This window comes from Heteronotia binoei, chromosome 6 (assembly GCF_032191835.1).
Source record: "Heteronotia binoei isolate CCM8104 ecotype False Entrance Well chromosome 6, APGP_CSIRO_Hbin_v1, whole genome shotgun sequence".
Lineage (NCBI taxonomy): Eukaryota > Metazoa > Chordata > Lepidosauria > Squamata > Gekkonidae > Heteronotia > Heteronotia binoei.
In genome coordinates, this window is record NC_083228.1 from 16,165,677 (window position 1) to 16,185,646 (window position 19,970).

The following is a 19,970-nucleotide window of genomic DNA, read 5'->3' on the forward strand; positions in this document are numbered from 1 at the left end:
GAGCTCCTGCTAGAAAAAGAGCCTGAGAACCCCTAAATTAGTTTCCTCTTCCACTTCAGCTGGAAGCTTCGGTGGCGACTCAGCTTGTCGTCTGGAGAATCGCTTCAAGGTCAGCCAACCTGCAGTCTTCCCTCAGTGATTCTTTATTGACATTTTTGTGGTGAAAGCCCTATTCTGGTTTCCTTTATTCAGGGCAGGCAGCATGCTGACATCTTCAGGCTGAGCAAAAAAAAAAAAAAATCAATATCCATTGATTTTCTTTTTAATAATATGGGGCTCTTCTCCTTCAGATGGTGGTTGAGGTTCAAGAGCCTCAGATGTGCCAACACCACTGAACAGGTAGAGAAACACAGGTTGGATCTGCTCACTATCTGCTTGGCCCCGCAGGTGACATGGGAATTCTGAAAGGGTTCTTGCAGCGCTAAGATGACTCAAGTTAGCCCAATCTTGTCAGATGTGGAAGCTACACAGGGTTGGCCCTAGTTAGTGCGGGAACGGGGCTTTTTTCGGTAGAAAAAGTCCAGCAGGAACTCATTTGCATATTAAGCCACACCCCCTGATATCACCATTGTGGACAACAGGAAGGGAGATTGATATCTGGCCCACCTCGAACATCATATTGTGACTGGGGATCTTTCTCTTACAGGACATCCAGCAGGAATACTTGAATAATAAAACCGAAACATCGATGGAGTTGGTAGTATCCGCCATCTTTAATACCTCAATATATCTGAACTAATAGCACCTGCCATTGTTTTATATGTTTTATTTATGATGTACTTGTATTTTTATCTTTCATCTAATAATACCGGTCTTGTGACCTCTTAATGTGAGCCGCCCTGAGCCTGCTTTGGCGGGCAGGGCGGGATCCGAGTTGAATTAATAAATAAATAATAAATACATTGTTTTGCATGGGGCTTTTTTTTGCCGGATAAAGGCCAGCCGGAATGTACTTGCACATTAGGCCGCACCCCCTGACACACCCCCTGGATGGGAGACCACGAGGAAGTCCAGGGTTGCATATTAGGCCACACCCCCTGACACCAAGTCAGCCGGCACTGCGTTCCTGTGTGTTCCTGCTCCAAAATAAAAGCCCTGGATGGGAGACCACGAGGAAGTCCAGGGTTGCCAAGCAGAGGCAGGGAATGCCAGCCACTGCTGTTCGTCTCTTGCCTTGAAAACACTCCACGGTTGCCAGAAGTTGGAAGTGCATTGAAGGCACTTTCGACCAGTTTGGTGTAGTGGTTAAGTGTGCGGACACTTTTCTGGGAGAGCCGGGTTTGATTCCCCACTCCTCCACTTGCAGCTGATGGAACGGCCTCGCGTCAGCCATGGCTATCGCAGGAGTTGTCCTTGAAAGGGCAGCTGCCGTGAGAGCCCTCTCAGCCCCACCCACTTCACAGGGTGTCTGTTGTGAGGGGAGAAGATATAGGAGATTGTAAGCCGCTCTGAGTCTCTGATTCAGAGAGAAAGGCGGGTAATAAATCTGCAGTCTTCCTCTTCAACAACAACTGTAGTGCTCGTCATGGAACAGTGACAGATGGCAGAAGCCTCATGGCTGCTGATTGGACAGAATCAGCTTTGGTGGCAGCTAATTGGGCACCAACTGCCTGGTATAATTTCAACTGCAGCCCCATTGTCTGAATCCATTATCCACAAGAGCTGCTGCATCAAATGAAAATTAACAAGGTGAACAGCGATCCATAGGCCGGTGCCCAGCAAAAGCAGAAGGGCAATTATAAGAAATGCCAGGTCTCTTTTATTATGTTTCCCCAGGAGTAAAATAAATCATTGGTCCCCGAAAAGACATTTCTGGCTAGTGACTTTTCAGGACAACACGAACTGGAGACGTTAACAGAAAGGCCTAACTGTTAAGGAAAATTGAAAATGCTGCAGTAAAGGGAACAATAGCCCATAAATCATTCACCCGATAAACACTACAGAAGCTGCGCTTACCAGCCAGCCAGGCTATCGCTGTTTCTCGGCCAGAGTTCCAATGAAAAATGACGCAGGTAGAGATACAAACGGTACTTTCATTTGGCGAAAGTGTCCTGGCTGGATTCGTTGCTCCCTTCTTTTGCGTGAAGAGGGGATGAAGGATAAGAGGTTGCACGATCCCCGTGATGGATTGCCAGTCTGGTGAAGTGGTTAAGTGCGCAGACTCTTATCTGGAAGAATTGGGTTTGATTCCCCACTCCTCCACTTGCACCTGCTGGGATGGCCTTGGGTTAGCCATGGCTCTTGTAGGAGTTGTCCTTGAAAGGGCAGCTATCATAAGAGCTCTCTCAGCCCCACCTACATCACAGGGTGTCTGTTTTTTTTTGGGGGGGGGTGGAAGGTAAAGGAGATTGTGATCACTCTGAGTATAGGGTGGGACATAAATCCAATATCATCATCATCATCTTCTCCTCCTCCTCCTCCTAAGAGTCTGAGACCAAGGTTATGTCAGGGAGTTGCCCAAAGGAGATAGGACTTTTGCATCGTTCAACTGTAGTTTGTTACGTTTAGTGGTCCAACTGTCCTCATGCCACATATCTGTGCAGACGTCTAGAGATCTCTTGGGATTACACCTCACCTCCACGCAACAGAGATCAATTCACCTTGAGAAAACGGATGCTTTGGAAGGTGGATTCGATGACATTATAGCCAGGGCTGCCCCTAGACTGTCTGGCACCCTTGGCAAGGCTAACTTCTGGCAATCCCTCCGTACTGATGACATCACTGAGTCACATGGGGGCACCCAACTCAGTGCCCCCAAAAGACCAACGCCCTAGGCAATTGCCTAGTTTGCCTAGTGGCAGGCCCGGCCCTGATTACAGCCCACTGAAGTCCTTTCCTTCCCCAAAGCATATAGACTCTATGGCATTTTATCCCACTGAAAGTCCCCTCCTCAGTCTCCACCCTCAAAATCTCCAGGTATTTCCCAACCCAGAGCTGTCAACCCTGTCCTCATGCCACATTCCCATGGGGTGGACTACTTGCCATGTCGTTCCCTATTTCCATAGAGTCAGGACTTTTTTTTTTAGCAGGAACACACAGGAATGCAGTTCCGGCTGGCTTGGCATCAGGAGGTGTGGCCTAATATGCAAATAAGTTCACGCTGAGCTTTTTCTTTTTAAAAAAGCCCTGCGTAGCGTCGTAACTTCATGAAGACTTTTCTCCTCCTCCACACTAGACACGCTAGTTTGGTGTAGTGGTGAAGTGTGCGGACTCTTATCGGGGAGAACCGGGTTTGATTCCCCACTCCTCCACTTGCACCTGCTAGCATCGCCTTGGGTCAGCCATAGCTCTGGCAGAGGTTGTCCTTGAAAGGGCAGCTGCTGTGAGAGCCCTCTCCAGCCCCACCCACCTCCCAGGGTGTCTGTTGTGGGGGAGGAAGGTAAAGGCGATTGTGAGCCGCTCTGAGACTCTTCGGAGTGGAGGGCGGGATATAAATCCAATATCTTCATCTACCTCACAGGGTGTCTGTTGTGGGGGAGGAAGGTAAAGGCGATTGTGAGCCGCTCTGAGACTCTTCGGAGTGGAGGGCGGGATATAAATCCAATATCTTCATCTACCTCACAGGGTGTCTGTTGTGGGGGAGGAAGGTAAAGGCGATTGTGAGCCGCTCTGAGACTCTTCGGAGTGGAGGGCGGGATATCAATCCAATATCTTCATCTACCTCACAGGGTGTCTGTTGTGGGGAAGGAAGGTAAAGGCGATTGTGAGCCGCTCTGAGACTCTTCGGAGTGGAGGGCAGGATATAAATCCAATATCTTCTTCTTCTAACTGGGCCCCCATACAAGTCTTTTGCAGATGTTGCAGTCATATAGGTTTGCCAGGGGCATGCCTAACCTAGCGGGAGTTTTGAGGGTGGGGAATTGGGAAGGGCTTTTTTTGTAGAAAAAGCCCAGCAGAAACTTATTTGCATATTCATCCACACCCCCTCATGCCAAGCCAGCTGTAACTTCATTCCTGTGTGTTGCTGCTCAAAAGAAGCCCTGGGAGTGACACACAACCTGGCCACATCACTGTGTCCAACAATGCTCTAGGAATTTCTGCAGTCTCAATAGTAAAAAAAAAAAAGATAAGAGATTGAGGAAGTTCCTAAAGAGTCACTTAGCATGGTAGTGTCACTTAGCATGGTAGTGAGAGCCAGTGTGGTGTAGTGGTTAAGTGTGTGGACTCTTATCTGGGAGCATCGCATTTGATTCCCCACTCCTCCACTTGCAGCTGCTGGAATGGCCTTGGGTCAGCCATAGCTTTCATAGGAGTCATCCTTGAAAGGGCAGCTGCTGTGAGAGCCCTCTCAGCCCCACCCACCTCATAGGGTGTCTGTTGCGAGGGAAGAAGATAAAGGAGATTGTGAGCCGCTCTGAGACTCTTGAGTGGAGGGTGGAATATAAATCCAATATCGTCTTTTATAAAGATTGAGAAGATCAAGTCACCAAATTGATTGACAGCATTCCTTCCAGTACTTCCCCCCGCCACTCCATTGGGCAAGGATGGGGGACAGGGAGCTCAGGCAGGCAGGGGTTTGCCAACCCTTTGTGGGCAAATGGCAACTCTACAAACGCACTACCAGATGCCTACAAGCTGCAAGTAACGGAAGCGCACTCTGTATGTAATTCTTCCAGTTCTTGTAATCACCATTGCATGTGAACTCGAGGAAGGCACTGATTCCTTTCTCATTGTTATAGACATAAGAACATAAGAGAAGCCATGTCGGATCAGGCCTTCAGAACCTGCCTGACTCAGCCACATGCTCAGGTAAAATTATCCGCCCTCTGTCCCTAATGTCAGCTTATTCCATGTGTCCAAATCATTCAGCGTAGAGTGATAAACGGCTTGAGAACTCTCGGCCTCGCTCAATATTTTCCTTTCTTTTTCCTTGCCTGCTTACTAAAACTAACATCCTTTTCCTGTAGCCCAGCAAGAAGGCAGCTGATAAAAGCCCTGGTTCCTGTCTGTCGATAAGTTCACAAGCCAGTCAAAGATCAGAGTTCTCATTCCCCTTTAAATAAAGCATATACCCTCACCAAATCCCTTCCCCCCCCTCCAGCTCCCCCACTGTGGTCTTCTGGGTCCACACAGGAACCCCCTCCACATTGTCTGATGGCCTCTGACATTTCCACTGTAGCTGGGACGGCCGAGTGTTCGGCTTCCGTTCTTTGTTCACGGTTCTCCTTCCAAGTTTTAAGTGAAGGAATGGTGCAAGGGGAATTCTAGGAGCAACACAGTTTGAAGTCCTGGAAGGTGTAAGCAGCTAAGAGGAAGGCACAATGATAGCTGAGGTTTTTCTCCTTTGTGGAACAATTGGACTGGTGCAGTCAGACTCTGTGCGCTCAAGACATCTTGGCCACAGGATGCAAGATCACCGATTGTCAACGAGCACACCGTCGTCGTCTTGGCATGAGCAACACCGGCCAAGAGAGTTTCTCCACAAGGAGACTGCTCAAACTTCACACCAGGGAGAGACAGGCGATGATTACGAAGCTCTTCACCAACAACCCGGACACGAGTAAGTATGGGACCGTTAACTTTGTATCAGTGTTTCTGACTTAGGACTCGCACACGACTCCCAAAGATATCCCGGAAAGGGAATGGTTTTGCATTTACATCCCAAGAGACAGCTGGGAATTCCAGATGAACTTCCTTGAAAGAAATGCTGCATTATCCCCAGTATATTGCTATCCCTCCGAGCCTTAGAATAAGCACAGCTGCAATGTGGATTTTTGCAGAAATCGAAAACAATGAAATGGATGGGGGAACTTGTTTTTTTGACCAGTGACTTGACTTGTTTTATGCGGTCATATGAAGTGTTTTCCAACGATGCCCCTACCTTTTATAAAGCGACGGTTTCAGATGTGGGCATCTGATGATTAGTTGGTGAATCTGGGAATCAGGGTGCAATCTGGCCAGAGTGAAATGTGCTTATTTCAATGAAAAGGGGATTTCGCTTCAATTCTTCAATGAAACAATTAAGACTCGGAAGTGGTCCTTCGGTGGTTGAAATCTGGCGATAGTGGGTCTTCTTGGTAGATGATCAAGCTTTCACAAATGAAATGACTAATAATAACAACAACAGTTGCAGAATGGAGAGCCAGTTTGGTGTAGTGGTTAAGTGTGCGGACTCTTATCTGGGAAAACCAGGTTTGATTCCCCACTCCTCCACTTGCACCTGCTGGAATGGCCTTGGGTTAGCCACAGCTCTTGCAGAGTTGTCCTTGAAAGGGCAGCTGCTGTGAGAGCCCTCTCCAGTCCCACCCACCTCACAGGGTGTCTGTTGTGGGGGAGGAAGGTAAAGGAGATTGTGAGCCGCTCTGAGACTCTTTGGAGTGGAGGGCGGGATATAAATCCAATATCTTCTATCTTCTTCTTCTTCTTAATAATCCTGCAAGGTGTCCCACTGGACACTGATTTCAGCATTGGAGGTTCTTTGAGAGGCCAGCCTCCAGGAGGTGGTTAATATTTTAGAGGAAGCACTGCTGGAGGGCTATATTAGTAAGTCCACTTATGATCTCTTATTGCAGAGGTGGGGAACCTCTGTCCCGAGGGCCGTATATGGCCCTTGAGGTCACTTACTGTGGCCCTTGGGGATTGCTGGACCGAACCGAGCCATGTGGCAGCCTCTCTGGGGCCTGGCTGGCCAGCAAGGATCATGGGACGCTGCCACATTGTGCAGCAGCCTCCGCAGGGCCAGGCAGGGATCACAGGGCCCAGATGTATTGTGCGGCAGCCTCCCTGGGGCCTGGCTGGTCAGCCAGAATTGCTGCAGGGCCTGGAAAAGTTACTGTCACCGTTCAGTTTGCACTTGATTATCCCAGATGGTGTGACCTAATATGCTAATGAGTGTGTGACCTAATATGTTAATATTAGGGGATGTGGTCTAATATGCTACTGAGTTCCGGCTGGGCTTTTTCTACAAAAAAGCCCTGGATCTATGCATTTGCCTAGGGTGGTGGGTCGGGTGTGTGTGTGTGAGTCAGATTAGGCTCTCCCCACATGACTTCAAATAGAAAAACAATTATTTGCATTAATTTTGCTGGCCTGAATCATTCTCCCTCAGCGGAGCACTGTTTTTTAAGTTGATAATTTTTTTATGGCCCACGAATGATGTTATAAATATCCATATGGCCCTTGGCAGAAAAAAGGTTCCCCACCCCGTCTTATTGGATACTGAGAGTAGACTGCTGCAGTTCTAACTCTTGCCTAAAATCCAAAAAGGTACCTTTCCAGCTCCTGTTAGACTTATTGTCTCAGGCTGTGGCTCCATTTTGGAACCTCTGGTTAAGTATCTTGATTCCTTCTCAAAATCCATTGTCCCATGCACCAGGGGTAGATTTCTAGAATTAGCTCCTTTGCATATTAGGCCGCAGGGCTCTTCGTACAGGGCCTACTGTAAGCTCCAGGAGGATTGGCTACATCAGGGGTGTGTGGCCTAATATGCAAAGGAGTTCCTGCTAGAATTCCACCTCTGCCCTGCACTACATCTTACTTGAGAGACACAATGGATTTCAAAAATCATGTCAACAGCTTCCAGGTGGTACTTGGAATCCTCTGGAATTATAGCTCATTTCCAAACTACAGAGATCAGTTTCCCTGGAGAAACTGGATGTTTTGGAGGGTGGTATTGTACCCCACTGAGGTCCCTGTCTTCCCCCACACTCCATCCCCAAATCCCTAGGAGATACTCAGCCTGGATCTGTCAACCCTAGGCCCCTAGCCTCTGTCAATGGCTAGGGGAAACTTGGTAACCTTAGAGGTTATAGGAGGAAAAGAAACATTTACCAGCAGAATTATCCTCAAATTAATCATAGGAGAGGAGGAGGCTTGGATTTATACCCTGCCCATCATTCAGCGTCTCAGAGCACCTTACAATCTCCTTCCTGTCCTCTCCCCACAACAGACACCCTGTGAGATTGGTGGGGCTGAGAGAGCAGCTCTTGAGAGAACACCTCTGAGAGAACTGTGGCTTACCCAACTTCACCCAACTGCTGCATGTGGAAGAGTGGGGAATCAAACCCAGTTCTCCAGATTAGAGTCGGCTACTCTTTACCCCTGCACAAAACTGGCTCAAGTTGTTGATATAACAATAGAAGTAGTAGTTGTTGTTGTTACTATAACTATGTAAGGGAATGCATTATATATTGCTATATAAAATATCTAAAGGAATACTACTACTACTACTACTACTACTACTAAACAACAACGACAGAGATCACTAAGTTTGTATTTCCTGCACTGAGCACAGAAGAAGACTGCAGATTTATACCCTGCCCTTCTCTCTGAATCAGAGACTCAAAGTGGCTTACAATCTCCTATATCTTCTCCCCCCACAACAGACACCCTGTGAGATGGGTGGGGATGAGAGGGCTCTCACAGCAGCTGCCCTTTCAAGAAAAACCCCTGCAAGAGCTCTGGCTGACCCAAGGCCATTCCAGCAGGTGCAAGTGGAGGAATGGGGAATCAAACATGGTTCTCCCAGATAAGAGTCCATGCACTTAACCACTACACCAAACTGGCTCTCACAACTGACCCAGAGTAGGACACAACTGACCCTGCATCTATGAGCCCATCTTTGGGATAAAAAAAAGGTACAGGTAGGCCCCTGTGCAAGCACCGAGTCATTACAGACCCACGGGGTGACGTCACATCATGATGTTTTCTTGACAGTCTTTTTATGGGATGGTTTGCCATTCCCTCCCCCAGTCATCTACACTTTACCCCTAGCAAGCTGGGTACTCATTTTATCAACCTCAGAAGGATGGAAGGCTGATTCGACCTTGAGCTGGCTACCTGAACCAGCTTCCATCAAACTCAGGTGAGCATAGCTTGGACTGCAGTACTGCAGCTTACCACTCTGTGCCACGGGGCTCTTTTGGGATAGGGTGGGATATAAACCTAATAAAATAATAAATGAAAGTAGGTAGGTAGCTAGGTAAGTAAAAAGGTCAAGGTAATCCCCTGCGCAAGCACCAGTCGTTTCCGACTCTTGAGATGATGTCGCATCGCAATGTTCTCATGGCAGACTTTTTACGGGGAGGCTCAGGCAATAAAATTCTACCTACCTAGGCCAAAGGCCATAACAATGCAATAACAGCTGCCTGAGCAGTAATAAATATTACAATAAAAACAGACCAAGGTTAAAAACAATGTTAAAATTGTCAGGACCAGGACAGAGCGGAGAATACAGCACGCCGAACATCAGGACGAAAGTTCTGCACAAATCTTCCCGGCAGCCATTGCCTACAGAGACCTCCTTTAGGTGACATCATGATCATCATCACATAAGAAGTAGATGATTTTGCATCGACATAGCTGAGACTAGATCAGCCCTGTAGTTAGGGGCCATGGGGGGAGGGGGCCTTTTAAATCATGCAGAAAGCTCCTGCTGCCACTCCTGCGTGGTTTGGACCTAGGGTGGCCATAATGTCTGAAGGCCAGCCAGGGACACTTTTGGGGGGGGAGGAAGCAGGAAGTGACATCACTTCCTGTGACATCATTTCCCCCGCGCCACCTGCCGGAAACAGGAAGTGACGTCACTTCCGGTGACGTCACTTCCGGTGACATCATGCCATCTGCCGGAAGCAGGAAGTGACATCACTTCCTGTGACATCATTTCCCCCGCGCCACCTGCCGGAAGCAGGAAGTGACATCACTTCCCCCGCGCCACCTGCCAGAAGCGGGAAGTGACATCACTTCCTGTGACATCATTTCCCCCGCACCACCTGCCGGAAGCAGGAAGTGACATCACTTCCCCGCGCCACCTGCCGGACGCAGGAAGTGACATCACTTCCTGTGACATCATAATTCATGGAAGCAGAATAACTTATGCCAGAAAGTAAGCAAATGAGTTAGACTACAATCTGGGAGACCAGGTTCAAATCCCCCCTCTGCCATGGAAGCTTGCTGGGTGCCCTTGGGCTAGTCACCCTCAGCCCAACCTACCTCACAGGGTTTCTGTGAGGATAAAATGGAGGAGAGGGAAATGTCATAAGATGCTCTGCTTTAGATCCCCATTAGAAAGAAAGGAAAGGCACAAATATTTGGAATGGGCATAAAATGCTTGGATTATCCTTATTCATAACAACAATCCTGCATATTTGCTGCACTAGAAATTAAACCAGAGGCACAGAACCGTGTCCTGCCCAATAGTTAAAGCTATTCATTGGAGGTCTGATTCAGAATTTCCCCTCTTTTCAACATGAGGAGGATGGCTTCTGGGGACAGGACCTATTTGGTGGTGGCCCAACCCTTCAGAAGTTCTTTCCTCACGTTCCTTCATCTCATGTCTACCTCAATTTCTTTTTTAGTAGGCCAGTAAGATCATGACAATTCACCACCAGTGGTTAGTAACACTGTACATTTCTGTTGTTCTCTGACCAATTTAGCCACAATGTGATTTCTTTTATGAATGTTGTGAGCCGCCTCCACAATTGTGGATTGGAAGGCCAGGGTAGAAATAATTTTACACACATAGTCTCTTTTGCCTTGCTTAACTCTCTTGCTTTCAATTTTTTTTTAAAGGAAGTTTGTTGTCTGTTGCTAGCACAGCTATAGCTTTTTTTAGCAGGTCTTTTTTTGTAGCAGGAACTCCCCCGCCCATTAGGCCACACACCCCTGATGTAGCCTCCAAGAGCTTACAGTAGGCCCTGTAAGAAGAATCCTGTAAGCTCTTGGAGGATTGGCTATATCAGGGGCATGTGGCCCAATAGGCAAAGGAGTTCCTGCTACAAAAAAAGCCCTGTTTACAATGTATACATGTAGACAGATCCAAGTAGTCAGCCGTGTTGGTCTGAAGTAGTAGAACAAAATAGGAGTCAAGGGCATCTTTAAAGGTGCAACTTGACTCCTATTTTGCTCTAATGTATATATGTGTGTGTGTGCAGTGCACATATATATGTATCTGTATGACACAAGAAATAGGAAGAGCCCTGCTGACCCAGACCAGTGGTCCATCTGAGCACAGCATCCTGTCTCACACAGTGGCTGACCAGTTCCTATGGATGGCCAACAACAGGGCATAGAGGTTGACATCTTCCCCTGATATTGCCTCCTGGTTCAGGGGCTAACTGTCTCTGAATGTGGAGGTTCCCTTTAGCCACCATGGCTAATAACCACTGATAGATCTCTCCTCCATGAATCTATCTAATCCCCTTTTGAAGATGACAATTCCTGTGGCCACCACGACATCTTCTGGCAGTGAATGCTACATTTTAATCACTCTCTAACGCTGTCTTTCTGTCTGACTGTCCAGTCTCAACAAATGCCATTAAAATGCACCGTTTTCAAGAATTTCAGCTTTGCTCACCAGTAGGCATTTGGGCCTTGGCGAATTCTGCCTCCACCACTGAAACCTGTTTGCTTTCATATGGAACTGGTCTCTCCGTGATTCCCATGGCAAAGTCAAATGCCTACAGGGCACCTGTCTTGTGTGAATCAGTGGAGATGCTTAACTGTGGCTGGATCATGCCCCTAGTTTGGATCATGGATATTGGAATGAGGAAGCCCTCAGGTGAGCCCTGGATGCTGATGAACCCTTCACCTCTTTGCAATCCAACCATCCGGGAGTTTAGGTGCAGCAAAGTTGCCTTTGTCCTCTTTTCACAGATCTGTCCATCCCCTGTTCACTCCGCCCTTCTTGCAAACTCATGGTGGCATCCGTGATTCTCCTCTCCTCCATTGCATCTCACAACAGCCCTGCAGAGTAGGCCAGTGTGAATGAGTGAGGGGCCCAAGATCACCTGGTGATTTTGATGTGCGAGCAGGAATTCGAACCAGTATCTCAGAATCCATTGTCCTATTGCTGGGGCAGTGTATAAGTGTCTCTGTGTAGTCTCAGCCTATGTGTAGTCCCATCCAGGGCCCCTTTTGCAGCAAGAACTCCTCTGTATACTCGGCCACACCTCCCTAATGAAGCCAATCTTCCAAGAGCTTTCGAGGCTCTTAGTACAGGGCCTACTGCAAGCTCCAGAAGGATTGGCTGCATCAGATGGTATAGCCTAATATGCAAAGGAGTTCCCGCTACAAAAAAAGCCCTGGATGGGACTATACACAGCTCCCATCTCTCAGCAAGCCAGTTCCTGTTTCTTTCCCATCCCTGCCTCTGAGAACATAAATCTGAGAATCAGAAATCATTCTACTATGTGCCTGATTACTTGAAAGTCCACACTTGCACACATAATGTGAAGGTGGACAGAGATATCTTTTTAAAGAATGTGGAGGAGGAACACACTGGAAAGTGAGTGTCTCAATTCACATCAACTCAGAAACTGTAATATAGATTGAACACAACTCAGCAGGCATGAAATGCACCCTAAATTGCATATAAAATCCAAGTTAAGATAAATTACAAGTTAAAATTTACAAATTATAATAAGATGGTAAAACATAAGAACATAAGAGAAGCCCTGTTGGATCAGGCCAGTGGCCCCTCCAGTCCAGCACTCTGTGTCGCATATAAAATCCAAGTTAAGATAAATTACAAGTTAAAATTTACAAATTATAATAAGATGGTAAAACATAAGAACATAAGAGAAGCCCTGTTGGATCAGGCCAGTGGCCCCTCCAGTCCAACACTCTCTGGTCACATAAGAACATAAGAGAAGCCCTGTTGGATCAGGCCAATGGCCTCTCCAGTCCACCACTCTCTGGTCACATAAGAACATAAGAGAAGCCCTGTTGGATCAGGCCAGTGGCCCCTCCAGTCCACCACTCTCTGGTCACATAAGAACATAAGAGAAGCCCTGTTGGATCAGGCCAGTGGCCCCTCCAGTCCAACACTCTGTGTCACATAAGAACATAAGAGAAGCCCTGTTGGATCAGGCCAATGGCCTCTCCAGTCCACCACTCTTTGGTCACATAAGAACATAAGAGAAGCCCTGTTGGATCAGGCCAGTGGCCCCTCCAGTCCAACACTCTGTGTCACATAAGAACATAAGAGAAGCCCTGTTGGATCAGGCCAATGGCCTCTCCAGTCCACCACTCTCTGGTCACATAAGAACATAAGAGAAGCCCTGTTGGATCAGGCCAATGGCCTCTCCAGTCCACCACTCTCTGGTCACATAAGAACATAAGAGAAGCCCTGTTGGATCAGGCCAGTGGCCCATCCAGTCCAACACTCTGTGTCACATAAGAACATAAGAGAAGCCTGTTGGATCAGGCCAGTGGCCCCTCCAGTCCAACACTCTGTGTCACATAAGAACATAAGAGAAGCCCTGTTGGATCAGGCCAATGGCCTCTCCAGTCCACCACTCTCTGGTCACATAAGAACATAAGAGAAGCCCTGTTGGATCAGGCCAATGGCCTCTCCAGTCCACCACTCTCTGGTCACATAAGAACATAAGAGAAGCCCTGTTGGATCAGGCCAGTGGCCCATCCAGTCCAAAACTCTGCCACACAGAAGCAAAAAAAATCTAGGCACCACTGCCATCAGGAGATCTATCAATGGGGCCAGAACACTAGAAGGGGAGGAAGAAGAAGAGAGGAAATGAGAAGAGAGAAAATTAGAGCCAGGATACTAGAAATGGGAGAGAGGAAATGAAATAATTACACTTACCTATTTGATGTGTTGCTCGATGGAAGGTCCCAGCAGCCGCCGGGTGAGCGGGGCAGCGCGGGCCGCGCGGCCAGCACAGCCAGGCGATGCCGAGGATCGTTCGGCCTGGGCCGGCAGGCCCAGCCGCTGAGCAGGTGAGTGGGGCGGGGGCGGGAGGGGGCGGAGCGGCCAGCGCAGCTACGCGAGGCCGGGGATCGCTCGGCGAACTGGGCCTACAGGCCCAGCCGCCGAGCAGGTGAGTGGGCCGGGGGCGGGAGGGGGCGGAGCGGCCAGCGCAGCTACGCGCGGCCGGGGATCCCTCGGCGAACTGGGCCTGCAGGCCCAGCCGCCGAGCAGGTGAGTGGGCTGGGGGCGGGAGGGGGCGGAGCGGCCAGCGCAGCTACGCTAGGCCGGGGATCGCTCGGCGTCTGGGCCTGCAGGCCCAGCCGCCGAGCAGGTGAGTGGGCCGGGGGCGGGAGGGGGCGGAGCGGCCAGCGCAGCTACGCGCGGCCGGGGATCGCTCGGCGTCTGGGCCTGCAGGCCCAGCCGCCGAGCAGGTGAGTGGGCCGGGGGCGGGAGGGGGCGGAGCGGCCAGCGCAGCTACGCGCGGCCGGGGATCGCTCGGCGAACTGGGCCTGCAGGCCCAGCCGCCGAGCAGGTGAGCGGGGCGGGGGCGGGCAGCGCAGGGCAGCAGGCCAGGCCGGGATCGGCAGGCCAGGCTTCGGAAAATGGGGGGAAGGCCACACTTACTTTAGTGTAGGGTTTTCCTCCTCTTCTCCACTCTCTCGTTCTTCTTCTCTTGCTCTCTTTCTCTCTCTCTCTCTGCAATGGGCAAGGAGAGCAGATGGAGCTCCTCGTCTGCTGCCCAGCCCAGAGCAGAGTAGGAAGGGAAAGTACAGCGTCAGCGCCGGCGCGGGAAGCGGGGGTGGGCAGCCACGTCCCACGGACCAATGGTGAGGGCCCCTCGCTGCCTGCCACGCCCCCAGACCACTTCAAGACTGCTTCCCAGTGGCTGGGCAGGCTGGCAGCTAACTTGGAGCCCTCACCATTGTATCCATTTTAGCTAAACCGGGACTTTTAATGGTCCCGGGATAGCTAAGCCGGGAGGCGGGATTTTGGCCGCGGGGGAGGGACAATCCCGGGAGCCCGGGACGATCTGGCCACCCTATTTGGACCCTACCGATCAGCTGATTTGTGGACCCTTTAAATGGCATGGGAGGGGCAGCGGCTGCTCCAGGGGTGCAATTTAAATCATGCAGGAGGGAGAGGGGCAGTCCAGGGGTGAGCCCGCCCCCCCCCAAAAAAAAAAAACTGTCAGGGGGCCAGGCCCTGTGGACCCCTGGTTATCCACGGGCCTGGACTAGACTGAGCTAGGATTTGAACTCGAATCTTGATGTTCATGGGTTGCTGACCTCAAAACGAGACCATGGCAGAAAAATATAAGAACGTAAGAGACACCATATTGGATCAGGCCAATGGCCCATCCAGTCCAACACTCTGTGTCACATAAGAACATAAGAGAAGCCATGTTGGATCAGGCCAATGGCCCATCCAGTCCAACACTCTGTGTCACATAAGAACATAAGAGAAGCCATGTTGGATCAGGCCAATGGCCCATCCAGTCCAACACTCTGTGTCACATAAGAAGCCATGTTGGATCAGGCCAGTGGCCCATCCAGTCCAACACTCTGCGTCACATAAGAACATAAGAGATGCCATATTGGATCAGGCCAATGGCCCAGCCAGTCCAACACTCTGTCACACAGTGGCCAAAAAACCAGGTGCCGTCAGGAGGTCCACTAGCAGGGCCAGGACACCAGAAGCCCTCCCACTGTTGCCCCTCCCCCAATAGGGTTGCCAATCCCAAGGTGGGGGCAGGGGATCCCCCGGTTTGGAGACCCTCCCCCCACTTTAGGGTCATCAGAAAGTGGGGGGAGGGGAGGGAAATGTCTGCTGGGAACTCTATTATTCCCTATGAAGATTTATTCCTATAGAAAATCATGGAGAATTGATACAATGGTATCTGGGGCTCTGGGGGGGGCTGTTTTTTGGGGTAGAGGCACCAAATTTTCAGTATAGCATCTAGTGCCTCTCCTCAAAATACCCCCCATGATTCAAAAAGATTGGACCAGGGGGTCCAATTCTATGAGCCCCAAAAGAAGGTGCCCCTATCCTTCATTATTTCCTATGGAAGAAAGGAATTGAAAAGGTGTGCCGTCCCTTTAAATGTGATGGCCAGAACTCCCTTGGAGTTCAGTTATGCTTGTCACACCCTTGCTCCTGGCTCTGCCCCCAATGTCTCCTGGCTCCACCCCCAAAGTCCCCAGATATTTCTTGAATTGGACTTGGCAACCCTATCCCCCAAGCATACAACAAATCCATGGAATAAACAGTGGTGCATCCTTTCTCACTTCCCTCCCTGCCAAAACATTTGGAGGGCTTATTTGTCATAAAGAAACCAAGGAGAGAAAGCAAAGCTGCATACGAAAGAGACATCTCTTCTCAAGATTTCCAAAGACAACGCATGTCAGGCACAGCCAGGCCCTGTAAGTAGGTCAAACGGGGGAAATACTAAAATGCCAGGAGACGGGTTAATGAATTTTTAATAGCAGGGCCTCTTACTGCCGAGCAACAGCAGCAGCTGGCCAGTTTTTTGCCTTTACCGCTATTGATGTTTTGTTCCTTCTCTTTGGAAGTCTCACGTCCCCACTGAGCATCCTCCAGCGGCTTTGGGGGAGGAGGGGATCTTTTCCTGAGATGTCTAAAGGTAGATATAAGGAGGACAGGATTCTGGGTTGCCTTGACCACTCTGGGGGCCTTCCCAGTAGGGCAAGTCCTGTGATTTGTATTTGTATTGATGGCACATTTTTATCCTATCCCTGCAAGGAGCTCAGGGCAGCATACATGGTGCTCACCACTTCTCCAGATTATCTTCTCAATGACCCTGTGAGGTAGATTAATCTGAGAGAGAGAGAGAGAACGCTAAGGACATTCAGTGAAATTCCATGGCACAGTGGGCAGCTGAACCAGGGTCTCCCAAGTCTTAAGAACATAAGAGAACAAAAGAGAAGCCATGTTGGATCAGGCCAATGGCCCATCCAGTCCAACACTCTGTGTCACACAGTGACCAAAAAACCCAGGTGCCATCATAAGGTCCACCAGTGGGACCAGAACACTATAACCCCTCACACTGTTGCCCCACAAGCACCAAGAATACGGGGCGTCACTGCCCCAGATACAGAGTTCCAACAATATGCTGTGGTTAATAGCCACTGATGGACCTCTGCTCCAAGACTCTAACCACTCTAGACAACTGTGTTTGGGTAGCACTGCTAGCTTCCAAATGGGACCTAAGGATCCCCTGGAACTGCAGCTCATCTCTAGACTAGAGATCAGTTCCCTCGGAGAAAATGGATGCTTTGGAGGGTGGACTCTAGGGCACTGTATCCCACTGTAATCCCTATCCTACGCAGGCTCTATTACCAAATCTCCAGGAGTTTCCCATCCTGGATCTGGCAATCCTATTCCCCCATCCCTGCTGGTGGCTGGCGGGGGGGACCTGGCAACCCTAGGGTTGGGTCTTGGTAGATCCATAGATACGCATGAAGAACAACTAACAGTGCAGTTCTGCTTGGGCAAGATCTTGTGTAACACCCAGTACTTTCCTCCCTATCCATTACAGTACAAGAGCACAAGGAAGTGACTTAGCACGTGTGGCCACCATGGCCCTTTTCATGTGCTTCTACTTACACAAGGGTGCTACCATACGCATAGAGAACACATTGGGCCGATGGGGGGAACCTCCCCTGATGTCGATGCTGCGATGATGTCACATGGAAGTGATGTCATCACGCTGGCAACGTCTCTAGATGTTTCCGGGGAAACTCTATGGTTTTCCCAGATGCTCTAGACTTTTAGGAGGGAAAACTCTAGGGTACAATAGGTAACAAAGTTTTCCCCTCCCAAATGGCTAGAGTGTCCGGGAAAACCAGAGTTTTCCCAGAAACGGCTAGAGTGGCCGCGAGCGTTGGCACGATGATGTCACTTCCGGGTGACATCACTGTGTTGCACGCCGCAGATCGTCAGGGACTTGGCAACCCTACCTGTGGCTTTAAGAGAAGGAAGCTTTCACTTGAAGACTGTAGGAGGAATAGTTAAACAGGAGCAGGGGATCAGGAACTGCTTTGCATGTTAGGCCACACATCCCTGATGTAGCCAATCCTCCAAGAGCTTACAGTAGGCCCTGTACTAAGAGCCCTGTAAGCTCTTGGAGGATTGGCTACATCGAGCTGTGTGGCCAAATATGCAAAGGAGTTCCTGCTACAAAACAACCCTGAATGTAACTATGTGCATCCTAGCATTTACTCGTGAGCCACAGAACATTAGCAATGAAGCTGGGAAAGACAGAAGCCCCCATCAGCCAGTAAAAGGAAGCCAGAAGTTATTACATAGCAGAACTGCAAACTTGAGCTGGGACTTCTCCAGGTCTGAAATGGCTGTGATGACTAAGCAGTTAGGCTTCATAGGGATGGTGAATTTTGATGAGGGTTTGAAGGAGGAGAGAGATCTCCAAAAAGCACTTATTTTGTGCTGCTCCCACCTCTTCTGATACAAGAGGCAAAACTTCAGGGAAGGAGTTCCATGCAATGCACACCCTCGGTTTCATTTCCTGCGGTCAACCACAACAACGGATGTGTGTGGTGACAGTAGAAACAGAATGAGGTGTCAGGATTTCCAGGGTGTCTGCTGTGCTTCTAGGGCACGTGTGACAATAATCGTCCCACTGATAATCAGTGGGTTGCATTAATCATGACTCGCAGGCAGTCGAGTTTAAGAACAACTGATGTTAAGAGCACAAGAGAAGCCATGTTGGATCAGGCTAATGGCCCAGGTGCCATCAAGAGGTCCACCAGCAGGGCCAGAACTCCAGAAGCCCTCCCACTGTTGCCCCCCAAACACCAAGAACAGAGTGCATCACTGTCCCAGATGTAGTGTTCCATCTATACCTTATGGCCTGACTAATAGCAATGGATGTTTACTGGAGAGGAGCCAGAACTTTTTAAAACAAAAATCCCTTCCAACAGCGCATCATGCAAAGCTTCTAAAATATTCCTGTGAACCCAAAATGTCATTGCTGCAGTCAAGAGATGCTTTATGCAACCAGATGGAAAACTGGATTTATTCCGCAATGGCCCTGAAGGTAGGGCACGAGAAATAAAACAACAAAATGTGATTCAACAATGTCAAAAGGTCATTAAAGAATGTACCAATGAGAAAAGTGTATGGTGCCCGATACAAATAAAACGGAGACACAGTAATTACACAATGCCTATGTTGTTGGCGTTGTGTTAAGGTCTCTACGATTTCTTCGAAAGGGTCAAGTTTCTTGTTGTGATGCTCCTTGGCAGATAACTGATTCAATATTTTGTGGCCATTACAGTAATTTCTGCAATGGCCCCCAGTCTTATGGATGATACCAAATAGGAAATTTAGGGAGTCTCTTTCAAGGATCCTGATCTCAAGCCCTATAGATAATAGGGTTGCCAAGTCCCCCGCGGCCTTCGGTGGGGGACTTTTTTGCATGCCACAGTTTCCCAAATTGCTAGAGTGTCCAGGAAAACCATAGAGTTTTCCCTGAAGCTCCTAGAGTGACTGGAGCATGACGTTGCCGGTGCAATGACATAACTTGCAAGTGACATCATTGCGCCGGTGACATTGGGAGGGGATCCCCCTTTCAGCCCAATGCGGGCCGGGGGGGTTGGGGACCTCCCAAGCAGGAGAATCCACGCCCGGCCCAAGAGCTTGGCAGCTCTAATAGATAACCAGCAGCCCCTTGAATTTAGCTTGGATAAAGCCCACAAATTGCCCCAATGAACCTCCTACAAGAACCAGGAAGCATTCTGGCTGGGACCTTCTACAATATCCGAAGTGTCCAAATGACCTTGAAGGGCAGCACCACATAGAAAGCATTACAGGAGCTCTGCTGGGAGGTGACTAGTGGAGACATAGGGTTGCCAAGTCCAATTCAAGAAATATCTGGGGACTTTGGGGGTGGAGCCAGGAGACATTAGGGGTGGAGCCAAGATCAAGGCTGTGACAAGCATAATTGAACTCCAAAGGGAGTTCTGGCCATCACATTTAAAGGGACGGCACACCTTTTCAATGCCTTCCTTCCATAGGAAATAATGGATAGGGGCACCTTCTTTTGGGGCTCATAGAATTGGACCCCCTGGTCCAATCTTTTTGAAACTTGGAGGGTATTTTGGGGAGAGGCACTAGATACTATACTGAAAATTTGGTGCCTCTACCCCAAAAAACAGCCCCCCCCAGAGCCCCAGATACCCGCAGATCAATTCTCCATGATTTTCTATGGGAATAAATCTCCATAGAGAATAACAGAGTTCCCAGCAGACATTTCCCTCCCCTTCCCCTGCTTTCTGACGACCCTGAA

General features: G+C 49.3%; 1 protein-coding gene across 1 annotated transcript in view; it reads left to right on the top strand.

Annotated features, from left to right (window-relative positions):
• The first annotated feature begins 5,143 nt into the window (after window positions 1-5,143).
• MMRN2 (multimerin 2) overlaps window positions 5,144-19,970 on the top strand; it is a 63,964-nt gene continuing 49,137 nt past the window's right edge. Inside the window, exon 1 of the mRNA XM_060241061.1 lies at window positions 5,144-5,500. Within this exon, the coding sequence (XP_060097044.1) occupies window positions 5,262-5,500 (239 nt within the window). The 5' untranslated portion in view covers window positions 5,144-5,261. The remainder of the gene's footprint in view (window positions 5,501-19,970) is intronic.